The sequence below is a fragment of the Molothrus ater genome, chromosome 4 (assembly GCF_012460135.2).
Source record: "Molothrus ater isolate BHLD 08-10-18 breed brown headed cowbird chromosome 4, BPBGC_Mater_1.1, whole genome shotgun sequence".
In the NCBI taxonomy this organism is placed as follows: Eukaryota; Metazoa; Chordata; class Aves; order Passeriformes; family Icteridae; genus Molothrus; species Molothrus ater.
This window is the reverse complement of record NC_050481.2, coordinates 265336-286798: the sequence shown is the minus strand read 5'-3', so window position 1 is coordinate 286798 and position 21463 is coordinate 265336. Positions and strand designations below refer to the sequence as shown.

General features: G+C 40.2%; 1 protein-coding gene across 2 annotated transcripts in view; it reads right to left on the bottom strand.

Annotated features, from left to right (window-relative positions):
• SLC7A11 (solute carrier family 7 member 11) overlaps window positions 1-21463 on the bottom strand; it is a 66168-nt gene that overhangs the window by 27163 nt on the left and 17542 nt on the right. For both annotated transcript variants that reach the window (XM_036382962.1, XM_036382961.1), the window contains 3 exons: window positions 19000-19125; window positions 16834-16933; window positions 13631-13675 (listed from right to left, as the gene is read on the bottom strand). In XM_036382962.1, coding sequence (XP_036238855.1) covers window positions 13631-13675; window positions 16834-16933; window positions 19000-19125 — 271 coding nt within the window. The remainder of the gene's footprint in view (window positions 1-13630; window positions 13676-16833; window positions 16934-18999; window positions 19126-21463) is intronic.

Genomic DNA, 21463 nt, shown 5'->3' with positions numbered 1-21463 from the left:
AAGCAAGATGCTGCTACATGTGCTGGTATAACACCCTGCTTACCTAACACTGCCCTAGCACTCTGCTCTTTCTCATTTTTGAGGCTCAGCATTAAAGAGAAAATGAAATAAAAAGTGGCAGAAGAGGGTCATCCCCTTCTGGCTCCAGGAGAGGATGTACCACATACAGATCACAACATTGCACTATGAATTAAAGTAGCTGTTGCTGCCCTATATAAATAACCATAGGTAGTGGGGGTCACTTGCTTACACAAATACCAGGATAAAAGGCTGTGAGACCTCTTTTTCTATACCCAGGCTATAAACCAGCACTGACAGTACCCATGAGAAAAGGCTAATTTGTAATTTCATAAGGAATTTAAGGGTTTTGACTGGGGCTTACAGCAAGATTTCAGGGCCATTTGAAACGCAGATTTAAATCTCAGACCAAAACATTAGGGTGAGTGCTCTGAGTCACCTCCACAAGAGCTAATGCCGTTGGTACACACAAATAAGAGCTCAAACATCAGACAAAGCCAGGTTCCAGTTTAAAGTGGGAAGGAGAAAATCTGGGAGAGGTTTACCTACAACACAGAGCAGCACCCACACTAGAAATTCTATAAAACACACTTGCTTTCACGAAGTGCAACACCCCTAGGACCCAGGACAGGAGATGTGAGGTGCAGCTTCAGTGACTGCCCTGAACCACCTCAGTTGTACTTGTCACCCTAGTGAATTTACTCATTTTTCTATCTACCCCTAATACACTCTTGCCCATTCTACAGTAATTTCAGCCAGGCCCCCTGCTTATGAACCATCAAAAGAGAATGAAAATGTCTAATGGAACCTTTACTGTGGCCAAGAGAAGAGCTGCTCAGCCCTGAGAAACCCATCATCTCTCCAGTAAAATACACTCTGTTCTGCAGCAGAGCATCAGTCTCGCAAGGGATTTTTATTCCCACCATGAATATTTTGCTGAGCAACCCAGGTTCCCCATGAAGAGGAAACTGTCACCCTTCTCTACAGGTACTGCTATGTCCCTCAGTGAAACAGAAATAGATGTTAGAACAGTTTTGCATGTGTTTCAGCTGGTAAAAATGAAGGAAAATCCAGGGCAATGGAAACTTCGAAGGTTACAATGTTTTGTGTTACATTACCCTGCTGGTAAAGCAGATTACGATTTTTCCAGCTTCCCAGAGAGACTGTGGATAAATATTTCTTTTACTTCCTTAGGAGAGCTGATTCATAGTAACCATGATTCACATAAACAAACAGAAGTGGTTTTAAAAAAAACAAAAAAGTAAAACCAGCAACAGGAAAAAAAACAAACCTTACACTCAGCAGGTTATCACATTGGCAAACAAAATGAGCCACGAGGGCTAGAAAGGAGCAATATGTTGTGCAGGGGCGCAACACCGTACACCACACACTGAATAGCCACTGTGGGGACAGACAGCCACTGTGGGGACAGACAGGGCCAGCACACAGGCTTGTCACATCCTCACACCTTGGAGACACCAAAGCTCCATGAAACAGAGTGGCTGCAGGACCCTCTGCAGCAGCCAAGCCACAGTCTTGGCACCCAGGACACGCCTTCTCCACTCCAGACCAGGAGGGAGGGCAGGGAGCTCCACCTGAGCTCCCTGGACTTTGCTTCCTCAGAAGAGGTGCCACAGGCTTGGCAGAGGAAAGCCTGTTTGAGGGCTTGTATCCTAAGTGTGCACCTCCATGTAGATGTTTGCCCCTTTTGTGTACACTGCAAGCAGAACCTCACCCATACCTTCCATTGTCACCTATGAACTAAGGAAAACAGTCACTTGTAAAAATCAAAAGATTGAAATCATGCAATAAGTTTGGTTGAAAGGGACCTTAAACACCATCTAGTTCCACCCTCTGCCATGGACAGGGACACTTTCCCCTTGACCAGTCTGCTCAATCATCATCCCCTCAGAAGAGATTAGTCCAGACCCCCTTTCTCCACTGGCCCTGGATAAAAAAAAAAGAGATAAGAACAGGCATCACAGCAGCCCAGGCATTCACATGTCCATTCTTCTGGTGGCTTTGCAGGAACCTCTCCCATCCTCCCAGGATCCTGCCCCAATGGTGCATTTTTAGAACTATCAAATAGTTCTAACAAATAATCTTCAAAAAGTATCAGTCATCTCCAGGATTGTGAAGGAATTAATCCAGTCATTTTCATTTCAAGTTGGTTCTTTTATCTTAAGCCACAGAGTCTACATAAACAGAAACAAACATATCAAAGCAATGGCTTCTGAGGTATTGCCTTAATGTAGATCTGCCTTAGAGGAGGAGGACAATCCCTCAGGCAGCATGCATTCCCACCCTGCTTTACCATCCTCCCTCCCAACAGTACACACAGAACAGAACCACTACTGCCCCTGTGTCCTGGGATACAGCAGTATGGTATTACACTCTCTGCCCTTGCAATTTATCTTTTTCCTTCCATCCTCCACCTATGTTTGCGGCATAGATTTGATTTTTCAGGTAGCTGACTACTGTGTCACAGACATCTTTTATGTAAAATCAGTTCCTTAGGATTTTTCCTCCTGAGAAGCTGAGAGGCCTCAAGAACAAAATGTAAACAATGGTTTTCTGCTGCTGTGGAATGTAACAGGTGGATCTGTGATTGGCCCGTCTTAGATGTTTGTAATTAATGGCCAATCACAGTCAGCTGGCTCAGACTCTCTGTCTGAGACACAAGCCTTTGTTATCAATAAGCCCTTCTTATTCTATTCTTAGCTAGCCTTCTGAGGAAATCCTTTCTTCTATTCTTTTGGTATAGTTTTAATATAATATGTATAATAAAATAATAAATCAAGCCTTCTGAAACATGGAGTCTGATCCTCATCTCTTCCCTCAACCTGAGACCCCTGTGAACATGGTCACAGACTACCTTCCTGATTTCTGACTAATGTCTTGGCAGTATCCTTATTACATTTTTGAGACATAAAAGAAGTTAGAATCAGATTCTATACCAGCCAACAAGGGGGAAAAGAGCAGAGGTAGCACTATTAATTTCAACTCACATATTCACAGATAAAACCCGGCACAGCAATACTGTATCTAACCATGCATCTATAGCACTCATTTTTATTCTGCCATTTTCCCACTCACTATTCTCCAACACCCATGCCAGGTGTGTGCTATAAGTTAACTCTGTATGAAATAATAATTCAGTCGATTAAAATCAAAAAAATACATAGAAAAAGACAGCTACTGTGTTTCTTTAGTGTGCACAAAACTTTAGGTATGAAAACTGCATTGCCTCATCCTGAATATTTCCACAGCCTTCAGCATGACTTTTATGTGAGTAGGAGTATTTTATACAAGGAATATAAATGTTAGAACAGGCAATTATACAAGTGACCTTGCCTTGCTTCATTCAATAGTGAATTATTAGTCTTCTCAACTGCAGTTTTATAAGAGATCCTATTGTCTTAATTAATGATCAAGGTACATCTTTGAAATCTTTACAGACACTATAGATTAGATCACTCTCTTTTCTAATTTACTCATATTGACTGGCATATCAGTTTAAAGCCTGCCACAGGTAGGTCTTCACTGCCGTCAATTTCTAAACAGAACATCACTTTTCTTTTTTTTTTTTTTTTCTTTTTTTTTTTTTTTTTTTACACAAAACAGAAAGATAATAAAGTGGAAGAGTGGAAGTAGGAGTTAAAAAGACCTGAAGACAGCTGAACCAATTCAAATGCTAAACTGGGGTTTAGAAAGCAGCTGCCAATGACAAAGATACAGCACCCGAGGTCATCTCTCCCATGGTGTAGAATTTCACCACAGGACTCAACAGTGACATAAGCACCCAAAAAAAATGGGGTAGGGGGAAAAAAGCAAGTAACCGCACATGGGAAAAGGAAAAATAAATAAAAATATCTGATAATATGTATTGGATGTGTGTCACATACACATCCCTGAACATCATAGACTGTAACAGCATCCCTAACTAAATGCCTTAGGAAAACATGCAGCCTCTGGAAAGCAGCAGGCACACACAGTGGTTGCTTCTGCCTGTCTCAGAGGAAAGGAAGAGGAACAGGGCCCGATGAAATCTGCAGCCCTTTTGTTATCCCTGCTGCTGGAGCCTTTGCTCCCTGTGATCATCCAGGTGAATCCATGCAGTGAGTCATCTTCCCAGACCCTCTGCTGCCCACATATCTTGCTCTGGTGAGTTCAGAGCACTGCTCAGACACAAGGTGCATCTGTCAAAGACAAAGCAGGGGATGTGCAGTGTTTTCTGCATACATCTGGATCCCTCCAGACTCAGGCTGCACAGCACACTGTGCTCTCCAGCTGTGCTCTCCATTCCCTCTCTCTTGTGACACAGCACTGCTGTGGAGTAGGACCTCATGCACCCATGGGGCAGGGGACACTCAGGTGAGGCAGGAGGAATTTGCATTCAACAGCCAAGAATAAGGAAAACAAGAACAGAAGGACCGAATCTGCATCCTCAGTTAGTTGTATATGGTAGCTACTATGTTGAAAATCTCAAAAATTACAGGGCCAAAGAAACATCTTCACCACAAGACTACAGGATAATCCACATTATCAAATCCAAAAATCCAGTCCAATGTAATTGAAGTTAACAAAAAAAGAAAGAAACCAATTATTTCGATTTTAGTTTGGGTTACCATCCAATTCCATTCTGACTCTTTCCCCATTTTTACCTCAAGCTGGTAACACAGTTAAAAATCACAGTTTTACTTCTTACTCTGGTTGGAAATATTTTGTGGATTCAGTGACCCCCTATCACAGACAGAGCCAAATTAGGGCTCATAAGCAAGTTGCAATCCTTGAATCATTTGTATGTATCACATGAAACTCAATCATATTTTGTCAGCAGAACCAACAGATTGTCAAGATTAGGGCATTTATGGCACATCTCCTGAGGGTGGGATGGAGAGTAGTCTTCGGTTACAATGTAAGATGTAACCAAAAGTTTGTATTCTATGACCACCTGTTAAAACCAGGTGGGGCAGTGTTCTTTATCTCTTCTATGACTCATCCCTGATATCTCCAGGGGATATCTTCTGTTAATGGGCCATCAAAGTCTCACTGCACGACTCTTAAAATTACACCATCCCATTGGGAGATGCTCTGCCCAGGGGGAGGAGCCAAGCATTCCTAACTGAATATAATCTGAGAATTGGAGCTGCACAAGCAGCCTTATCTATTGGATTCCCACAGGATGAGCGCTACAGAACCACCACTTGACATTCCAAGGAGGACCAGGCCTTTCTATAGGATCACTGCTTCAACAAAGCCACACCTGTCACTGCAGGAGGACTGCAGCCACCATTTAATGGAACTGCTACCAACACCCTCACCCACAGGGTGTCAGGTTGTATCCTCACTCTGTCAAGTTAAGCCTTTTTTTTTTTGCATTTATTTTAATTTTCCTATTAAATTGTAGATCTGACGTGGAGTCTCTTACTGATTTGCTTTCAAACTAGTGCAAGAGAGAAGAAAGGAAAGGTTGGAGCCAGAACTCAGGAGTATTAAAGGCCAGGTTGGAGGGGGCCCTGAGAAGCCTGGTCTAAAATCTCCCAAACTAAGAGTGAAGAAAGAATATAAATAAAAGGCAAAGCAACTCAGGATAGTTGAGTCCCACTCATAAGAGAATTTCCAACTTCCAGCAAGAGCACCATCCTCCAACTAAAAAGAATAAAATAAATTTATGAAGGGAGAAAAGTTTGTTCCCATACTGAGATGTCAGAAATCATGCATTCAAGACTGAAATACTTAGTTTCAGAAATGAATTATTAGTAATTTCTAAAAGAAACAATAATTAATAAGCTGAAGATGTGAGTCATAGTAGGGAGCTAATAAAATTAGTGAGAAAGCAAAAGTAAAGGAAAGATCATTGTATTAAGAACAGCTGGTGAGTCAACTCCCCTGAGATCTAGTAATTGTCTTTTTGTCCTTCTCAAACACACACAAATACTACTGAATTACATTCTTAATTAAATGTTTTTCATACATTTTACAAATAGCAAAACCCATGCTTGGTTTCCTGAAAGTAGATTTGAGTAGTAAATTAATTTGTTTTCTTTATTTGGCAGATTCAGCTCCCCATTAAAGGATTTTCTAGATCTGAAAACACTATCACTTACAGAGGGCAAAAAAAAACCAGTTGAAATTGTTGTTGAATTCACCAGGTTTGGACACCTCATCTGAGATGCCTCCCAGATAAATGAAAGAATTTAAGCAGACTGCAATGCTGTTCAACACAGTCAAATTTAGAAAGTATAAAACTTCTATTAAAGAGACATAAAAATAGCTGGGGGGAGGCTAATTAGAACATCCTCATTCTACGATGAAGAATAAGTATTCAAGTGCAAAAAATCTACCAAGACACGAATAATATATAGAGGAAAAAATGCAAATGCTTACTTAACTGACCTGGTTTTCCCTTTAAGGTAATCTGATGGATTCACATGAGCAAATGGGCTTTACAAAATATTGGAAAGATTAGCATTTGTCTCTTTTCGTTATCTTCAGGTCAAATATCACAATGTAATCCTATAACTTCTGCACTGAATATTTGGCACTGTAGCTTGACATGAAGAAAATGAATTGGAATCAAATGTATCTTTTAGGAATAAACAGAATATAATGATACAAGAAAGATTTCAAAGTCCAAGCAGATAAACCTTTTAAGTGTCTAAGAGTACCAATATTAATATTCCTCTTCAGAGTAAATCTTGTCATTAAATTATAAAATAACAACCAAAAAATGTAAGAAGCAGAGAGGCAGAAATATCAAAGGTTTGCATCCTCTCAATTAACACTGAAAATATTTTTTACTCTTTTGCTTACTGGGAATCTGATCCCTAATCAGTGGCTAGATTGACAATGAGCAACAGTGCAATTCAAGTTTCTGACTGACTTTGGCAGGGGGCTGCATTTTAATGAGAAGTGCCAAAAATCAGACTGCCACAAATAACAGGAGAGCTGGAAGAGTTGTAACATCTCAGCCACCATTCCCCTCCCATCCATCTGCATCTCTATAATTCTCAGACAGATTGAAGAAAACACCCCTAATATTTTATTTCTCTCACTCAGTCCTCATAGATGCGAAGTTGACTCTATAATTAGAATGAATGGGCAGCACACATTAGCTAGACATGACATTCACATTATTTAAAAACAGTATAAAAATAGATTTTATCAAACATTTTGATATCCTGATTTTATAAAATGTCTGATGATATAAAGCTCTGGTGGCTTGCTATACAGCTACTGTTCCTTGGTGTTTTAGAAAAGAAGGAATAAATGAAGTGAGAAGAACATGGAAAAATCTAATAGACAAACTGACTGATCTCAGACCCCAAGGTCATAGCAAAGCGATTCATTTCTTGGTTTTTCAACAGCACAAGACATGATTTATCAATCTGAGACCATACTTATAAACACTATACATCTCAATAAGACGTTCTTTGCACTGTGTAATTTTTTAAACAATGATAGATTGCCTGGGCTGGACCAAAGTTATTTTACAAACAAAAATGAAATATTTGCAAATGAAATGGTTCAGTGAGGCAGGGGAGGGGGGTGGGGGTGAAGGAGAGAAATGGAAAAAAAAAAAGAAGAGATAGAGAGACAAATAAAGAAAGGATTATGCCAAATAGCAGCTGTACTTAACTGCAACTGCAAAGTAATCTATGCTGTAAAATGTTTTCAGAATCCACATCCTCTGAAATTCTATTATTTTTGTCCACTAAATGAAAAATATTTCCTAAGTTCAACAACACCAACAAAAACCTACACTGCCAAAGAAATAAAATTATTTAGTAAAACAAGAGCCATAAATTAACATCTCTCTCAAGTTGCCCACTTGATGACAGACAGCCTTGAAGCCAGTAAGGAATTTGAGTCTAAGTTTCCCTCCCCTTAAAGTGAAACAATATTTTCTCTCTCTTCCAACACAAGCCTAATCTTCACAACTTGAAGCATTCAGGCCAATCATCTACTCATAGTGAGGATAGAGAACAATTTTGTTAAAGTAGGATTCACGTTGGCCAGCATCTGACATAACCTGGCTCTGACTTTGACAGGGCTCTGAAAGTGTTGCTGTGATGTGAAAACACTTCTGTGTTAATCTTCTCATCTGGAGGCTGCCAAAATTCTTGATGAACTATAGCACTGATCCTGCACTGCTCAGCCGAAGAGGGAAGTGCTCTTCAGGCAAGAGCTGCTTTCAGGGTCTTGATTGAAAAAACTCAGCCTGCTTCTTGAGAGTACATGGTGGGTGTGACCATGTTCACAGGGGTCTGAAGATGAGGGAAGAGATGAGGATCTGACTCCATGTTTCAGAAGCTTGATTTATTATTTTATTATATATATTACATTAAAACTATACTAAAAGAATAGAAGAAAGGACTTCATCAGAAGGCTAGCTAAGAATAGAATAACAAAAAATTATAACAAAGGCTTGTGGCTCAGAGAGTCCGAGCCAGCTGACTGTGATTGGTCATTAATTAGAAACAACCACATGAGACCAATCACAGATCCACCTGTTACATTCCACAGCAGCAGATAATCATTGTTTACATTTTGTTCCTGAGGCTCTCAGCTTCTCAGGAGGAAAAATCCTAAGGAAAGGATTTTTCATAAAAGATGTCAGTGACAAGAGGGTGCTCAAGAATATGGATGAGATCAAAGACTATGTACAAGAAATGAGTCTGGAAGTTCATGCATGATTTCTACTCCTAAAAATTTCCTGCTCCAGACAACATGGCTCCTGTCAATTTTCAGGTGACAAACTCCTCAGAGACCTGGCTGTTCCTTCATTACCCTATTATTTAACAGTAAGACCTCAGTTTGAGACTGATCCTTAGAGTGTAAGAAATCAAAAAGATCAAAGCTGCAGGTGATATGGCTGCACAAGTTTGTTTTGGTGAAGTTCTGCTTCAAGGATTATTTAGGTATTTTATTTGAAACAACAATTGCTATTGACCCAGCCTGCACATGCAAAGCATAATTTTCAAAAAAAAGGAAAAGAAATTTTCACACTTTAATGTTTTTCCACATATTCTTGATACTAAAACTATTTCAGGCTATTTTAAAAAATTATATATTAAGACTGCAACCACAGCTCCTTCTAAAATAAACATTAACTTTGTGTTTCTTCGGGTGCTACTAATAGCTGCATGAGAGAAGGAGAGAAGCATTTGAACAAAGAGGAATAAAGAAAGGAGTTCAGGCTTAAAAGTGAGACATCAAAAGGTGGTTTAGCGAGAGACAGAAACAGCTACTTTTACATCTTATGATAATTGGGGTTATAATAATGTCCTTACACAAAAGAAGGAACAGGGGCATTTCCAAAGTGAGAATTCAACACTACTTCCAAAACTCTGTTCAAAAAGTAATGACAATCACTTTGAGATTTTTTTTAAGTCTTTCTGTTCTCCCTTCTGCACTGTAAAGGGTGCTTGCTTCCGCTTTGCTCATTCCTACTGTCTCTGTTTCTGCCCTCCCTCTCTAGGGTTTTGTATTGCTTCAGCATCCCAGTGTTTCAGACCCAGAGTATTTATCCTACTTATAGACCTAAGTGTGGAATTTATTGCACCTGGGCAGGCAGCTGCACCTCTAAAGATTCCCGCAGCCTCCAAAGCCCTTCCTGCCTCTACAAACAGCTGCTTGGAGCACAAAGGGGACTGGGCAAGGTCACAAGCATCCCCCTTTCCCTGCCTCTCTCCTGCATTCCCAACAACACATGGCATATTCCAAAAGGTCTCCCTGGTGCCATACACCACAGAAAGGAATGCAATCCCTATCTGGGAAACTTAAAGTCTAATAGCAGATGCTTCCACCTTCCAACACATCTCAGGATATATTCTAGGGCCCACCTCCACAGAATGTTTTGGGTTGGAAGGGACCTTAAAGATCATCTTGTTCCAATCTTGTTGCCATAGGTGGGGACACCTTCCACTGGACCAGGCTGCTCAAAGCCCAATCCCCACTCTCTGCTAGAGCATTCCTGCCATCCCTCTGCTGTAAACCCGGCACATCCCCTTGGTACATTCACTGGGGGTTTGCAGCCTGCTGGTTCACATGGGGATGGAGCTGATTATTCACCTCAGCTACTTCCAAAGCTGTTGCACATCTGGAAATGCACAACTGTGACTGATTCTCAGGCAAACATTTACTTTGACAGCTGCAGGGCAGAAGACCTCACTGTGCTCACCTCCTTTGCTGTAAGTAATTTGCATCCATCTTAACCATTGGAAAACATTACAAATTGCACATCTGGATGTGCTACAAGCTCTAAGTGCTTCAAGCCTGTACTTTCCTCTTCCTTTTTAAAATCAGCAACATCATACCAACAGAAGTACCATACAGTAGAATCACAGAATAGTTTGGGTTGGGAGGGACCTTGAAGTTGTAGCTCCAAGCCCCCTGCCCATGGGCAGGGATACCTTCCACTAGACCAGGTTGCTCAGTGCAAGCTTTAACATCAGGCTCACACAAGAATGAAAGACAGCATTTTAGGTTAAAAAAAAAAAAAAAAGCAGTTTAGTCTTAATAAATGCCTACAACAGCAGAATAATCAGTGGCTCATCTAACATTTGCATTGGGTTTAGTGGGAGCTGAGACAGTTGCCATTGAGATTAATCCACACTATTCTCTTGCCCTGTAGCTTTGGGAACAATGGTGAAACAGCCCTTGGTTCAGGATATCTTTCCAACAGGGCCATTCACAGGTGACAACCAAATTAAAAATATGTTCCAAATGTTTCATTGAATTGCTTATTTCAGCTCAAGGGAGTCCAGAATCCCCACTTACAGGTGGTACAGAGGTCTCTGTCAGCACAGACAGTAAAAACGCATTTGCCCCACCATCACCTGCCACTTATTGAGCAATTTTTAATATCCCACGCTCTTCTAGTCTATATTATACCTTAGCATGGAGATTGTAAAAACTGGGAATCTCATTCTCTCAAAGTGCAGCCTTAAAAGGAAGAGTGATGAAGGGAAGATTTAAGAGCCTTGTGATAACATTGCACATGTAATATTGAGGTGTTTTTTTTTTCCAGTGCCATCCTGGAATACACTCAACCAGCCACGTTATGTGGTTTGCCCTCCAGTCCCACATCCTCACTAGCAGCACACATAACTTCAGCAGCTCTCCAAAGATAACCTAGAGTACAGAGAAGTTCTCCTGAGATGGGAAAAAACAGTCTTCTACCCTCACATCCTAGCTGCAATGGAAAAAAATCATCAGAATTGAACCAGCACCACTTCTCTTTGCTGAGATACATCATGCTTCAAGGGGTGCTTAGCTTTTAAAAGAGAGAGGAGCTAGGCTTTTCTGTCCTATGCAGCAGAGAGCAAAATGTTCAAAAATAGGCTCTCCTCTGACTTCAGTCACAAAAAACTTAATAGATATAAAAATAGCTATAATGAAAATTACCAAGAATTCTAGTTAAAAGAACTGCAGACACAGAAGTTGTTTGAAAAGTCACAAAGGGTGTAGACATCTGCACAGTTAAAAAGATCACATGGTATTGGTGGTAACCACATGATAATTTACAAATTATATTGCTTCTAGCTGCATTTAATCATATCACCAAGACTCTGGCTCCTAACCTATCTCCCCAGAATTTCCTGAAGAGCTAGATGTCCTGGACCAGAATCCCTTCACAGCTACATTTAGTTTCACATTTAAAATCAGTCTGTGACACAACAATTTTTCAAAAGTAAAAAAAAATCTGTAGGCTGTCTTTTGGTTTTAGTGTCTGTCTCTCATGATTTTATAAAGAGAACAGATCCTTGGTAGTTAAACCCTAGATCATCCAGCTTGAGTTCATTTGTGTCCCAAGCCTGGGAATCTTTAGCCAGCTGCTCTTTGTGACGGTGTTCACAGGGGTTTTTGGTTGAGGGAAGAGACAAGGATCTGACTCCATGTTTCAAAAGGCTTGATTTATTATTTTATGATATATATTACATTAAAACTATACTAAAAGAATAGAAGAAAGGATTTCATCAGAAGGCTAGCTAAGAATAGAATAGCAAAAAATGATAACAAAGGCTTGTGGCTTGGACTCTCTGAGCCAGCTGACTGTGATTGGCCATTAATTACAAACATGAGACCAATCACAGATCCACCTGTTGCATTCCACAGTGGCAGATAATCATTGTTTACATTTTGTTCCTGAGGCCTCTCAGCTTCTCAGGAGGAAAAATCCTAGGGAAAGGATTTTCCATAAAAGATGTCTGCGACAGCTCTCCACTGATACAAATGCCTTAAAAGCACAGAAGCCTTCAGGTTTGAAAAGAACTCTAAGACCACTGAGTCTAACCATGAAACCAGCACTGCCAAGTCCACCACTAAACCATGTCCCCAAGTGCCACATCTACACCTTTTAAATACATCCAGAGTCATGTTTACTAAACCACAGCTCCTAAAATGGCATTTTATCAGATCTGAAGATTACTAGTGAAAAACCCATTTGTACATAGGTATCTGTCATAATGATTACTCACAAATATTAATGCAGTATTTTCTACCTGGTCTCAGATTTCGGTCACAGAATCCTCACTCTACATATCTAGATCACATCAAAGAGTCTGCTAAAACACAACACGTCCCAAAGTCACTGAAACGATGGAAATCTGCCAGTGTTTCTACCAGCCTCATGTTTTATCATCCATTTTCTTATAATTTCAGGCCTCTGAAATAGCACCAGGTTTGGTTCAGACTTCGAAGAAAGCAACAAAAATCTTCTGGATGCTCCCAGTCAATGGCTTGGGGTTTTCTTTCCCTACATGTCTCAGATTCATATTATCTGAGTGTACAGTGCTGGGGGTCCTTTTAAAACAATAAGCAATTTGGTACCCAGCCAGCTATCTTATTTTAAAAATCTAAGAAAATTTAGCCATTAATTTCTTTGTCAAGTAAATAGTTTCTTTTCCTCAAAGAAAACAAATTGGAAAGGCACATTTTCTTTAACTTTTAGAAAAAGTTAGTAGCCTTTTATTACTGTCCCCATGTACCAAAACACATCTACCAAAACAGATGGGACAAATCAAATTCTCCCTAACAGGACAACGTTCCATGTTTTCCAGGCAGGTGATGTGGGAGTATTCAGCTCTGATTGGAAACAGGCTCCAACCCATATTCCCTGTTCAGTTTAATTAGATTGGATGCTTTGTGACATGTATTCAAGATCCTGCATTTCTGAGACATCCAGAGCAAGTAGAACTAAGTATTTCATTAACATTTAAACATAGCAAAACTGACAAATATTGCAGCAGATAAGTTTCTTGGGCAAGATTTCCCTGACAGGATATCAGTATCTTCCACTGAAAGGAGCCGCTGATGGTTACTCGTATCTTGAGGGGGAGAACCAGAGCCCTAGAGATAGATCTACTTAATCCTGGAATGCACTAAACCAGCCACTCTTACAGTGCAGATAAAAGCAGAATACATAATAAGGTCACAACAGACTGAAAATAGCAAATTTTCAAGCAGTTGTAATTCAAATAGATACCAAATCTGCTGGAAGGCAAGCAACTTGACCAGCATACAGAACTTTGAAGATCACTACTTTTACAACATTTGAAATTTCATGACCATTTCTCAAAAGTCAAGCAAAACATTAAGTACGTACTTTTCAGGGTTTTCCACTTCTTCAGTGACAAAATTCAGGTAAAACCTAGAAAATAGTTATAAAATGTATTATAAGATTTATTGCTATATTTTTATTCTGTATTTCTTTCACTAAGAATCAAGAAAATTATTTTAGTTAAGCACTGCTGTTAATTACAGTAGGCTTTGCAGGCCCATGTTTAGATTAAGAAGAGAGGGATATTTAACCTTCCCTTATCCTCACACTTAGGAAGAGAATTCTCAGAAAAGAGAGCAAAGCAGGAAAATAAAAAGACAGTGACTATGTACAGTCAGTATGTAATTAATTTTTTCCCCCCCGGCATACTACACAGTTAATGGTTTACCGTAATTCCATACACACACACACACACATATGCGCACTTCAAGGTTTATATTCCATTTGTGCTTGCTGCCTTTTACAGCTTCAGGTTAGATTGGCAAAAAGTCTCATCAGAGTACTCAGCGAGGGCTCCTTAACACTACAAATAACTGAAGCCCCTCCTAAACCAAGAGCTTTCACACCAGTTTGTTGTACAGAATCTAAAACACAGGCTGCTAGCTCTGCATGCTCTTGCACAACCCCCAGTACAGGTTGCACTCTGATCACATTCCAGCAGCATTCAAGGGAGAGCTCTGTATGGGATTCATAGGAGCTGCTCACCAGGCACAGCCCTGCATGCAAAGCAGCCATAAGCCTCAAGGTCACTGAACCCTCTGTTCTACATTTATTAGCACTCAGTCTGTGCCTGCCTGGAACACAATGGTGTCTGGCTCAGAGACAGGCCCAAAGTCATCAAACAGAGCAGTCAATACAGCACCTATGCTGGTCTTCTGATCTTGTGCAGAAAGACAAATGAAAGGGACCAGTGCTGAGCCAGCACTGCTGCTGTGAATAAACCACTGGTAACCAAGCTGGCAGGAAGTCTGGGAACTTTGCCCCATCACAAGTCTTGGAGCAGAACTGGGTTAGCAGAACAAGTTAACCCTGGCTCGTGGCTTTTTAAAAATAGTGATTTTGTGACTGCACAAGAAATTCTTTGTCACCTTATGCAAAAACATCAGTACTTGTTTTTAAACTTTCTAGTGCATAGAGCACAGAAGAAGATTTAGGTTAGATATATGGAGGAAAGTCTTTCCAGTGAGGGTGCTGGAGCACTGGAACTGGTTGCCCAAGGAAGCTGTGGATGCCCCATCCCTGGAAATTTTCAAGGTCAGGTTGCATGGGGCTTTTAGCATCCTGGTCTAGTGGGAAGTATCCCTATCCTTGGCAGGGGGATTGGAACAAAATTATCTTTAAGGTCCCTTTCAACCCAAACCATTCTGTGATAGTCCAGCATCAGTCCTTTTATTGATGCAAAGGCATGTTTCCTCACATTCTTTTCTCCACTTTTTCAGCCAATATTTTACATGCCCCATAGTCAAAACTTGCTCTTGGCAGGACGAACCCACACACAGAACAGATACTGCTTTTCTTCAAAGCTGTATCTTTAAAAGTTAACAGTTAAAATTTAACAGTCTTGTGAGCTATGCATAAAATTCTGCCTGCATCCCAGGACACATCACCAACACTTCCAACACTCCTTCATATTCAGCTAATTGCATTGATTTAGCCCCATGAAACTGATAGTGCAAGGATATTGCCACTCCACTTAATGGTCTGCTCCTCTGTGATGAGGTGATGAATTTTAGTTGATAACAAAGGAAAACAGACAGCAGGGAAGAACCACTAGCCAAATTAGGTCTTTTTCCTGCTAATTTCTTATATAAGTAGCAAATAAAGACCTTGAAATAAAAGTCAGAAGGTGTAAAGGGGAAAAAAAGGTCATTTTTATTGCAAGGCTTTGAACTGTTATGTGAAAAATGGGAAAGAAGCAACAGAATAACAGTATTTTTGATGAAGCATTTTGCAGGAAAGAAATTCTGAATAATAATAATAATGAGCTTTTTAAATTGCTTTCATACAAAAACTTAGGTTAATATTTAAAAAGTGAGAAACCATCACATGCATGGATATGAGAGACAGAGTCAGTTACAGAGAGAGGGGGAAGAAAGTAGAGATTCTCCACATAATCAATTCCATTTCTTTGAGGCTTCAAAATGCCAGGCTCTTTTCTTACATATCTATCTCAGATAAAGGCTTTGGATTTCTTGGATTTCTCTTGGGTTTATTCCCCTGCTGCCATTTAGTATATAAATTCTGTTCATACTTCAGTGTGCACATTTATAATGCTCCTGCAACCGGGGAGTTACAGATGGGCAGAGAACTCCAATGCCCGGCCCACTGTCCTTTCATATTAAATAAACCCCTTATCTTGCAGCCCTCGCCTTTTTGTGCAAGGTAAAGGACTTGGCTGCCTGTGAGGCTACGAAGAGCAAAGGGAAGACCTGCAGACAAAGCTATCACAAAATAAGCCCACTCTGTGCGCTGTAGTCTGCTTCCTTCCCCCCAGGCTGCTTCTGCTAAAGACTTTTGGCACTGCACAATGCAGAGCCCTGAGGAGCATGAATAAATTGTAAAGGCAGATTCTAGAAGGGACAGCACCTTTCAAACCAGCTGCTGTGTACTTTGGAGGGAAAAGAGAGAAAGGACTTGAAAGTTCTAAGCAGGATACCTGAAGGTAGATTCTCATACCTTTGCTCACAGTCAATCACACCTGACTTTTGTGGAAGCCAGCTGCACTTCTTTTAAGTATGGTCCAAATCTCTTAGACCAAGAAGTGTAAAAATCTAAAGATTTTTATTCTGTTTTGTGGCCCATACCAATCTCATTGTTTCTTACTTGTAAAATACTGCTCTTACAAAGCAAGGCTAAGGGCCATTTTGTAACAGAATCATAGATTTGATTTTTATATAATTACTGACTTCTTCAAAAAAATTAAAGCTTCATTTGTACTTTTATCCTGTTATTAAAATATTTAATGAAAAAAATGAAGAATATTCCATTCTTGTGGTGTGATTATTGTGGTGGTCAGTACATGCTTATATATTATACACTGAAAAAGGAAAATCTTTCCCTTGCAGAGCTGCTTGCACAATCACAACTGAGCATATGGAACAGTGGTGACAAATACCCTAGCTGTATGATGTAGCTTGGCAAAAGATGTAGAATGTGCTACTTATTGCTTCATATAAATAAATAGCTTTGTTAAAGCACATTAGTGTTTTTTTTTTCAGGACAAATACGTATAAGTTTCATCCACTTACCAGCCTGAATAGGCATACATTCCTGAATAGAAAGCAAGTGGTAATCCCATAACACTGGCATCATTCCCTGCAAAGGCATTTCTAAAGTGCTGTGTTTCTCCTGCAAAATCAACAACAAAAAATGTTGAAAAATAAGCTCTTTGGTCATAACTAGTTAAAAAATATATATATATATATATAACACAGCATGGAACATTTAATCACCCAACAGTTCACTGACGTGAAGTTCTGCCCCTTGACCTTAAATTCTGACCCAACCCTCACAGCCATAATCTGCCAGCAATTGTAAAAGGCTTTGTGGAATCTGTATTCATGCAATAGGAGAATTTGACCTATTAGTTTATTTCAAAGCATGCTGAGCTTGATGACACTCACTGCTCTGTCATTTCCAGCAGTGACTTACACCAACATGAAAGAGCAGAATGAGCTCAGTAGTTTTTGATGTGGAAAATTTACTTGTTCAACATTTTAATCAGAAGGAACTTTGCTGGCATTTCATTCAGAAGAAACATTTATAAGATAAATAAACCCAAAATCCTAGAAATTTCTACCATTGAAAAATGAGTTTAGTAACCCCCTACCATGATAATCAATCCTGTATTAATATTACATCGAGTAAGAATTATCTATATATCTATAAATGCAAATATGCAACACTTTTGTTATGCTCTCATTCATTTACAAAGTGCTTTATGGTTTGTAAAATGTCCCTACCATATCCCAAATTTCCTGAGAAGCAATGATCCTCCACAAATATGGAGCAGGAAGAAACTTAATTAATTCAGATTTAAATTAGCAATGAGTGAAATCCTCTATCCTTTGCTCTGGTTTTACTAAGCCCTCAGTCAAAATCGCCATTGAAGCAGAGGCTTTTTGGTTTAGGGAGAAACTGTGGCCAGAAGAAGGTCCCAGTGGAGAATCAGGGACACTTAGCTGAGCTACTTCAGGGCAACAACCCCCAAGGGTTGGAGCAGGTTTGACCTGCTCCAAAGGTCTAGAAAAAGTGGGGTGGATGGGAACAGAGAGAACAGAGAGAAATTTTTCACATTTCTTATGTCATGTGCGAGAGGCAACAACATTGCAAGTGCCAGAAAGAAAGTGAAAAACAACAAAAAAAGTGAATCAGCAGAGTGCTACACAGCAAAACTTTTATTTCAGAGTCTATATTAACCACAGAGAGCCTCCTATCCCTGTGAAACTGAGCTCACTGCACAGACTAACACTGTGCTCTTCACTTGGGTGGGACATAGCCCAAAACTGTGACAGTTTTTGTTGGATAAAATCTGCCACCAATACACTCAAGAGGGCTCCCTGCTCTGCCGCTGTGTGCTGCATTGCTGCTGGTGCTCTCTGTAGTTGTAGGGAAGGTGACCCGGGGCTTGTCACCGTCTCACACCTGCTGCTCAGAGGGCTGGAATGGGAAAGTCTCTACAGGTAGCTGAGCACCTGTCAGTGCATGTAGTGACAGGACAAGGGGAAATAGCTATAAACTGACAGAGGGCATGTTTAGATTACATGTTAGGAAAAAATCTGCCTCGTGACACTGATGAGGCACTGGAACAGATTGTCCAGAGAAGCAGCCCAGGATGCTCTGAAAGTGTTCAAGGCTTTGGATGGGCCTTTGAAAAACATGGCCTGGTGGAAGACATCTCTGCCATGGCAGAGGGTTTGAACTAGGTGATCTTTAAGGTCCTTTCCAACCCAAACCCCCATGTGATTTTGTGGTTCTGTGAATTGGGAGCCCTCTCTAGCACCACACACACATGTACCATGACTAGGGACTAGCACAGCCAGAGCAGCCATCCTGCCTGGGCTAGGCATGTGCTCTGGGGAAGTGCATGTGCATCTACCTGCCTTTAAATCCTACCCTGCCCCTTTCACAAAGTTCAGGCCAAAGACAGATTCCAGAGAAGAGCAGTCCATTTGCTCCTTGGAAAAGCAAGTCTGATTGGAACAGTCTCATTGGCATGCTGAAGGAAATACCATTTCATCCCAGAGTAGTTCCACTTCTTATCAATAACATGACAGTACAGAGCCTCGGTTAAGCAAGCACAGACTAATTAAGAGATTTTGCTGCTATAAGCATTATGTGGTGGAGGCAAGTGGGGAAAGGCTGCTGAGGGTAAAGATAAAAGCTTTTTAAAGCATTTACTTTTCATTTCATACCTTTAATTAGCTGGATAACTCCAGGGACTATAATTATCAGAATTGCTACAAGCTTACAAAAGGTAAGGAACATCTGAATGCGGGCACTCCAGCTGACACTTGTGCTATTCAGGACCATCACCAGTGCTGTGAGGGGGAAAAAGAAAAGTCAGAAAGAAATAATTGTCACAAAATTCTTTGCCAGCAGAGAGGTCACACAAACAACCGATCCTGATACATTAAAGGAAATACACCCTGATAACCCTCTCCAGCTCTTGTCCTCCCTCTTCTCCCATCCCCCTTCGAGGTACCGCACCAAAGGCTTGAGCTGAGCCTTTTTCCCTCACCCACTGCATTGACCATCCTTCTGTCCCTTCTCTGCCTGACATCCTCCACACCAAATTGCAGCTTCATTGACCCAGAATTGTCAGCTGCTGGTAGACAACTGGCTGCCAGGACACGTCTTCAGATGAAAGAAATTAATTGCCCAACTCTTGTCACTCCAGATTTCTTTATCAGTGCTGCTTTGAGTAGAGATTTGTATTTTTCATAAACAATAACAATTAATAACCATATTGAACTTTCTCACCCTCATTTAGGCCACACATAAATTTGTAACTGCTTTACTTCTGGTCCTCTTTTCCATGTTCTCCCCACTTTTTGCTGTACCAACAGAGATGCAGGAGGGCCAGAGTGCAAGTACTGTGCCCACACTTGCTGGTAATCAGTGAAGAAACAGAGACCTTTTACTTCTTGAAAACAAAGCCCAGGTCTGCAGCTCACCAGCATGTGGGGAGATCAGTGAGAAGGATATTTACATCCTGCCTGGTCAGCTTGCATCTCCTTCTGGGTCAGGGACAGCATCCTCTAGCATTTCCTACAGCACTGACTGACAGGAGGAGGGCAGGTCTTGTCATTTTAGCGCCACTTAATCTAGTTTACTTAAACAGAAGGAATTTAGATATTAAAAATAAAAATTTCCATAAAGAATGGAAGATAGAAGCCATTTTACTAGATAAAAAATCTCTTTCCCCTGCTGCTCCAGGTAAACATGTTCAAGCATGTGCCTCTCTTTCTTGCCATCATATGGAGCTAATGAAGTAGCTCCTCATCTCAATCCTCCTGTAATTCAAGCTCTCTCAAGAGCAGCAGTTTGTGTAAATCATCAGCCACATCACACATCTCAAGACACAAAAAGCACAATTTGCTAGTTTGTAGGAGCTAGCACTGTAAATCTGTCATGGCACAGGCTTTCTGGAAAAAAACCCCACTGATTTATCTCAAGTCTTTTATACAGTTTCTCTTCACCAGCGAGGTTAAAAAATATTTAAAAATCTTCTCATTTCAACTGAAAGTAGTTTGAGTTTAATGGAACCGGGAAAAACTTCCATGTAATCTGGATCCCAATGTATTTTTCATATATTTTTAATAAAATAAAAATTACAGGGAAAAAAAAAAATATTTCTCTAGAATTTTTATTTGGGAGATACAGTTCCACTCTCCAATGAGCAATTTACAAGTCAATATATATTCACAACACCACCTAACACAATTTTTTCACCAGAAAAGGATCTTGGAGATCAAAATCTTTACTCAGTTTTGTATCTCACCATATTTCAGAGCTGAAGTGTTCTGAAGTCACAAAAAAATTTCTTGGACTTCTGCAACATTTCACTTGAGACCCAAACATGCAATGTTTTACTTGAGACTGTCTTGAGAGACCCAAACTTTTTTTTTTTTTTTTTTTTTTTGCTTATTACTTCCTTGTATACCTATATTTGACAGGCAACAGAAAATCCCAGGGCCTGATTCATTACTCTGTTGTTCCAATATTACACTGACATATCTTGACTCATTTAAATTTTGAAAGATCCCTTTAGGTTGCTGACTAATATTAGCGCTCTTTGAGTTTCCCCTTCTTTCCCTGAGGCCTGATTACCAACAAGACTAACAACTGTTATTTAAGCAAAATATATTTAAAATATTCATTTGACCAAAAGTGCTTAAGTTAGAAAAATCTGGTGCCATAGTCAAGCACTAGCTTATTTTAGTTTTCCTAGAAGACTCAGGATACAATACTTTTCTTCTGTAGAAGGTGAAACCCAGGCATGGACCAGAGCACAAGAAAATGCCAAGGAGGAATTTTTTGTGTAAGAGAATCTGCAATTTGATACCCAGTTTGCTCAGAGTTCAAGTTGACTGCAGCAATCAGTCTGTCAGCCTTACACAGGTCAGAGTAGGTAACATGAGTGGGGAGAGCTTCTCCAGGTTTTCTGATGCACTGGTTTCACCTTCCTGATATGCATATGAGAAGGTTACTAGATGGTATGGCCTCAAACACTTCAGGAATGGGTCACAAACAACTTCTCTGGACAACCTGTGCCAGTGTTGTCCAGAGAAGTGTCTTACCAGCCACATCAGAAAAATTTCTTCCATATATCTAATCTAAACCAGCCCTTTTCCAGTATGAAGCCATTTCCTCTCA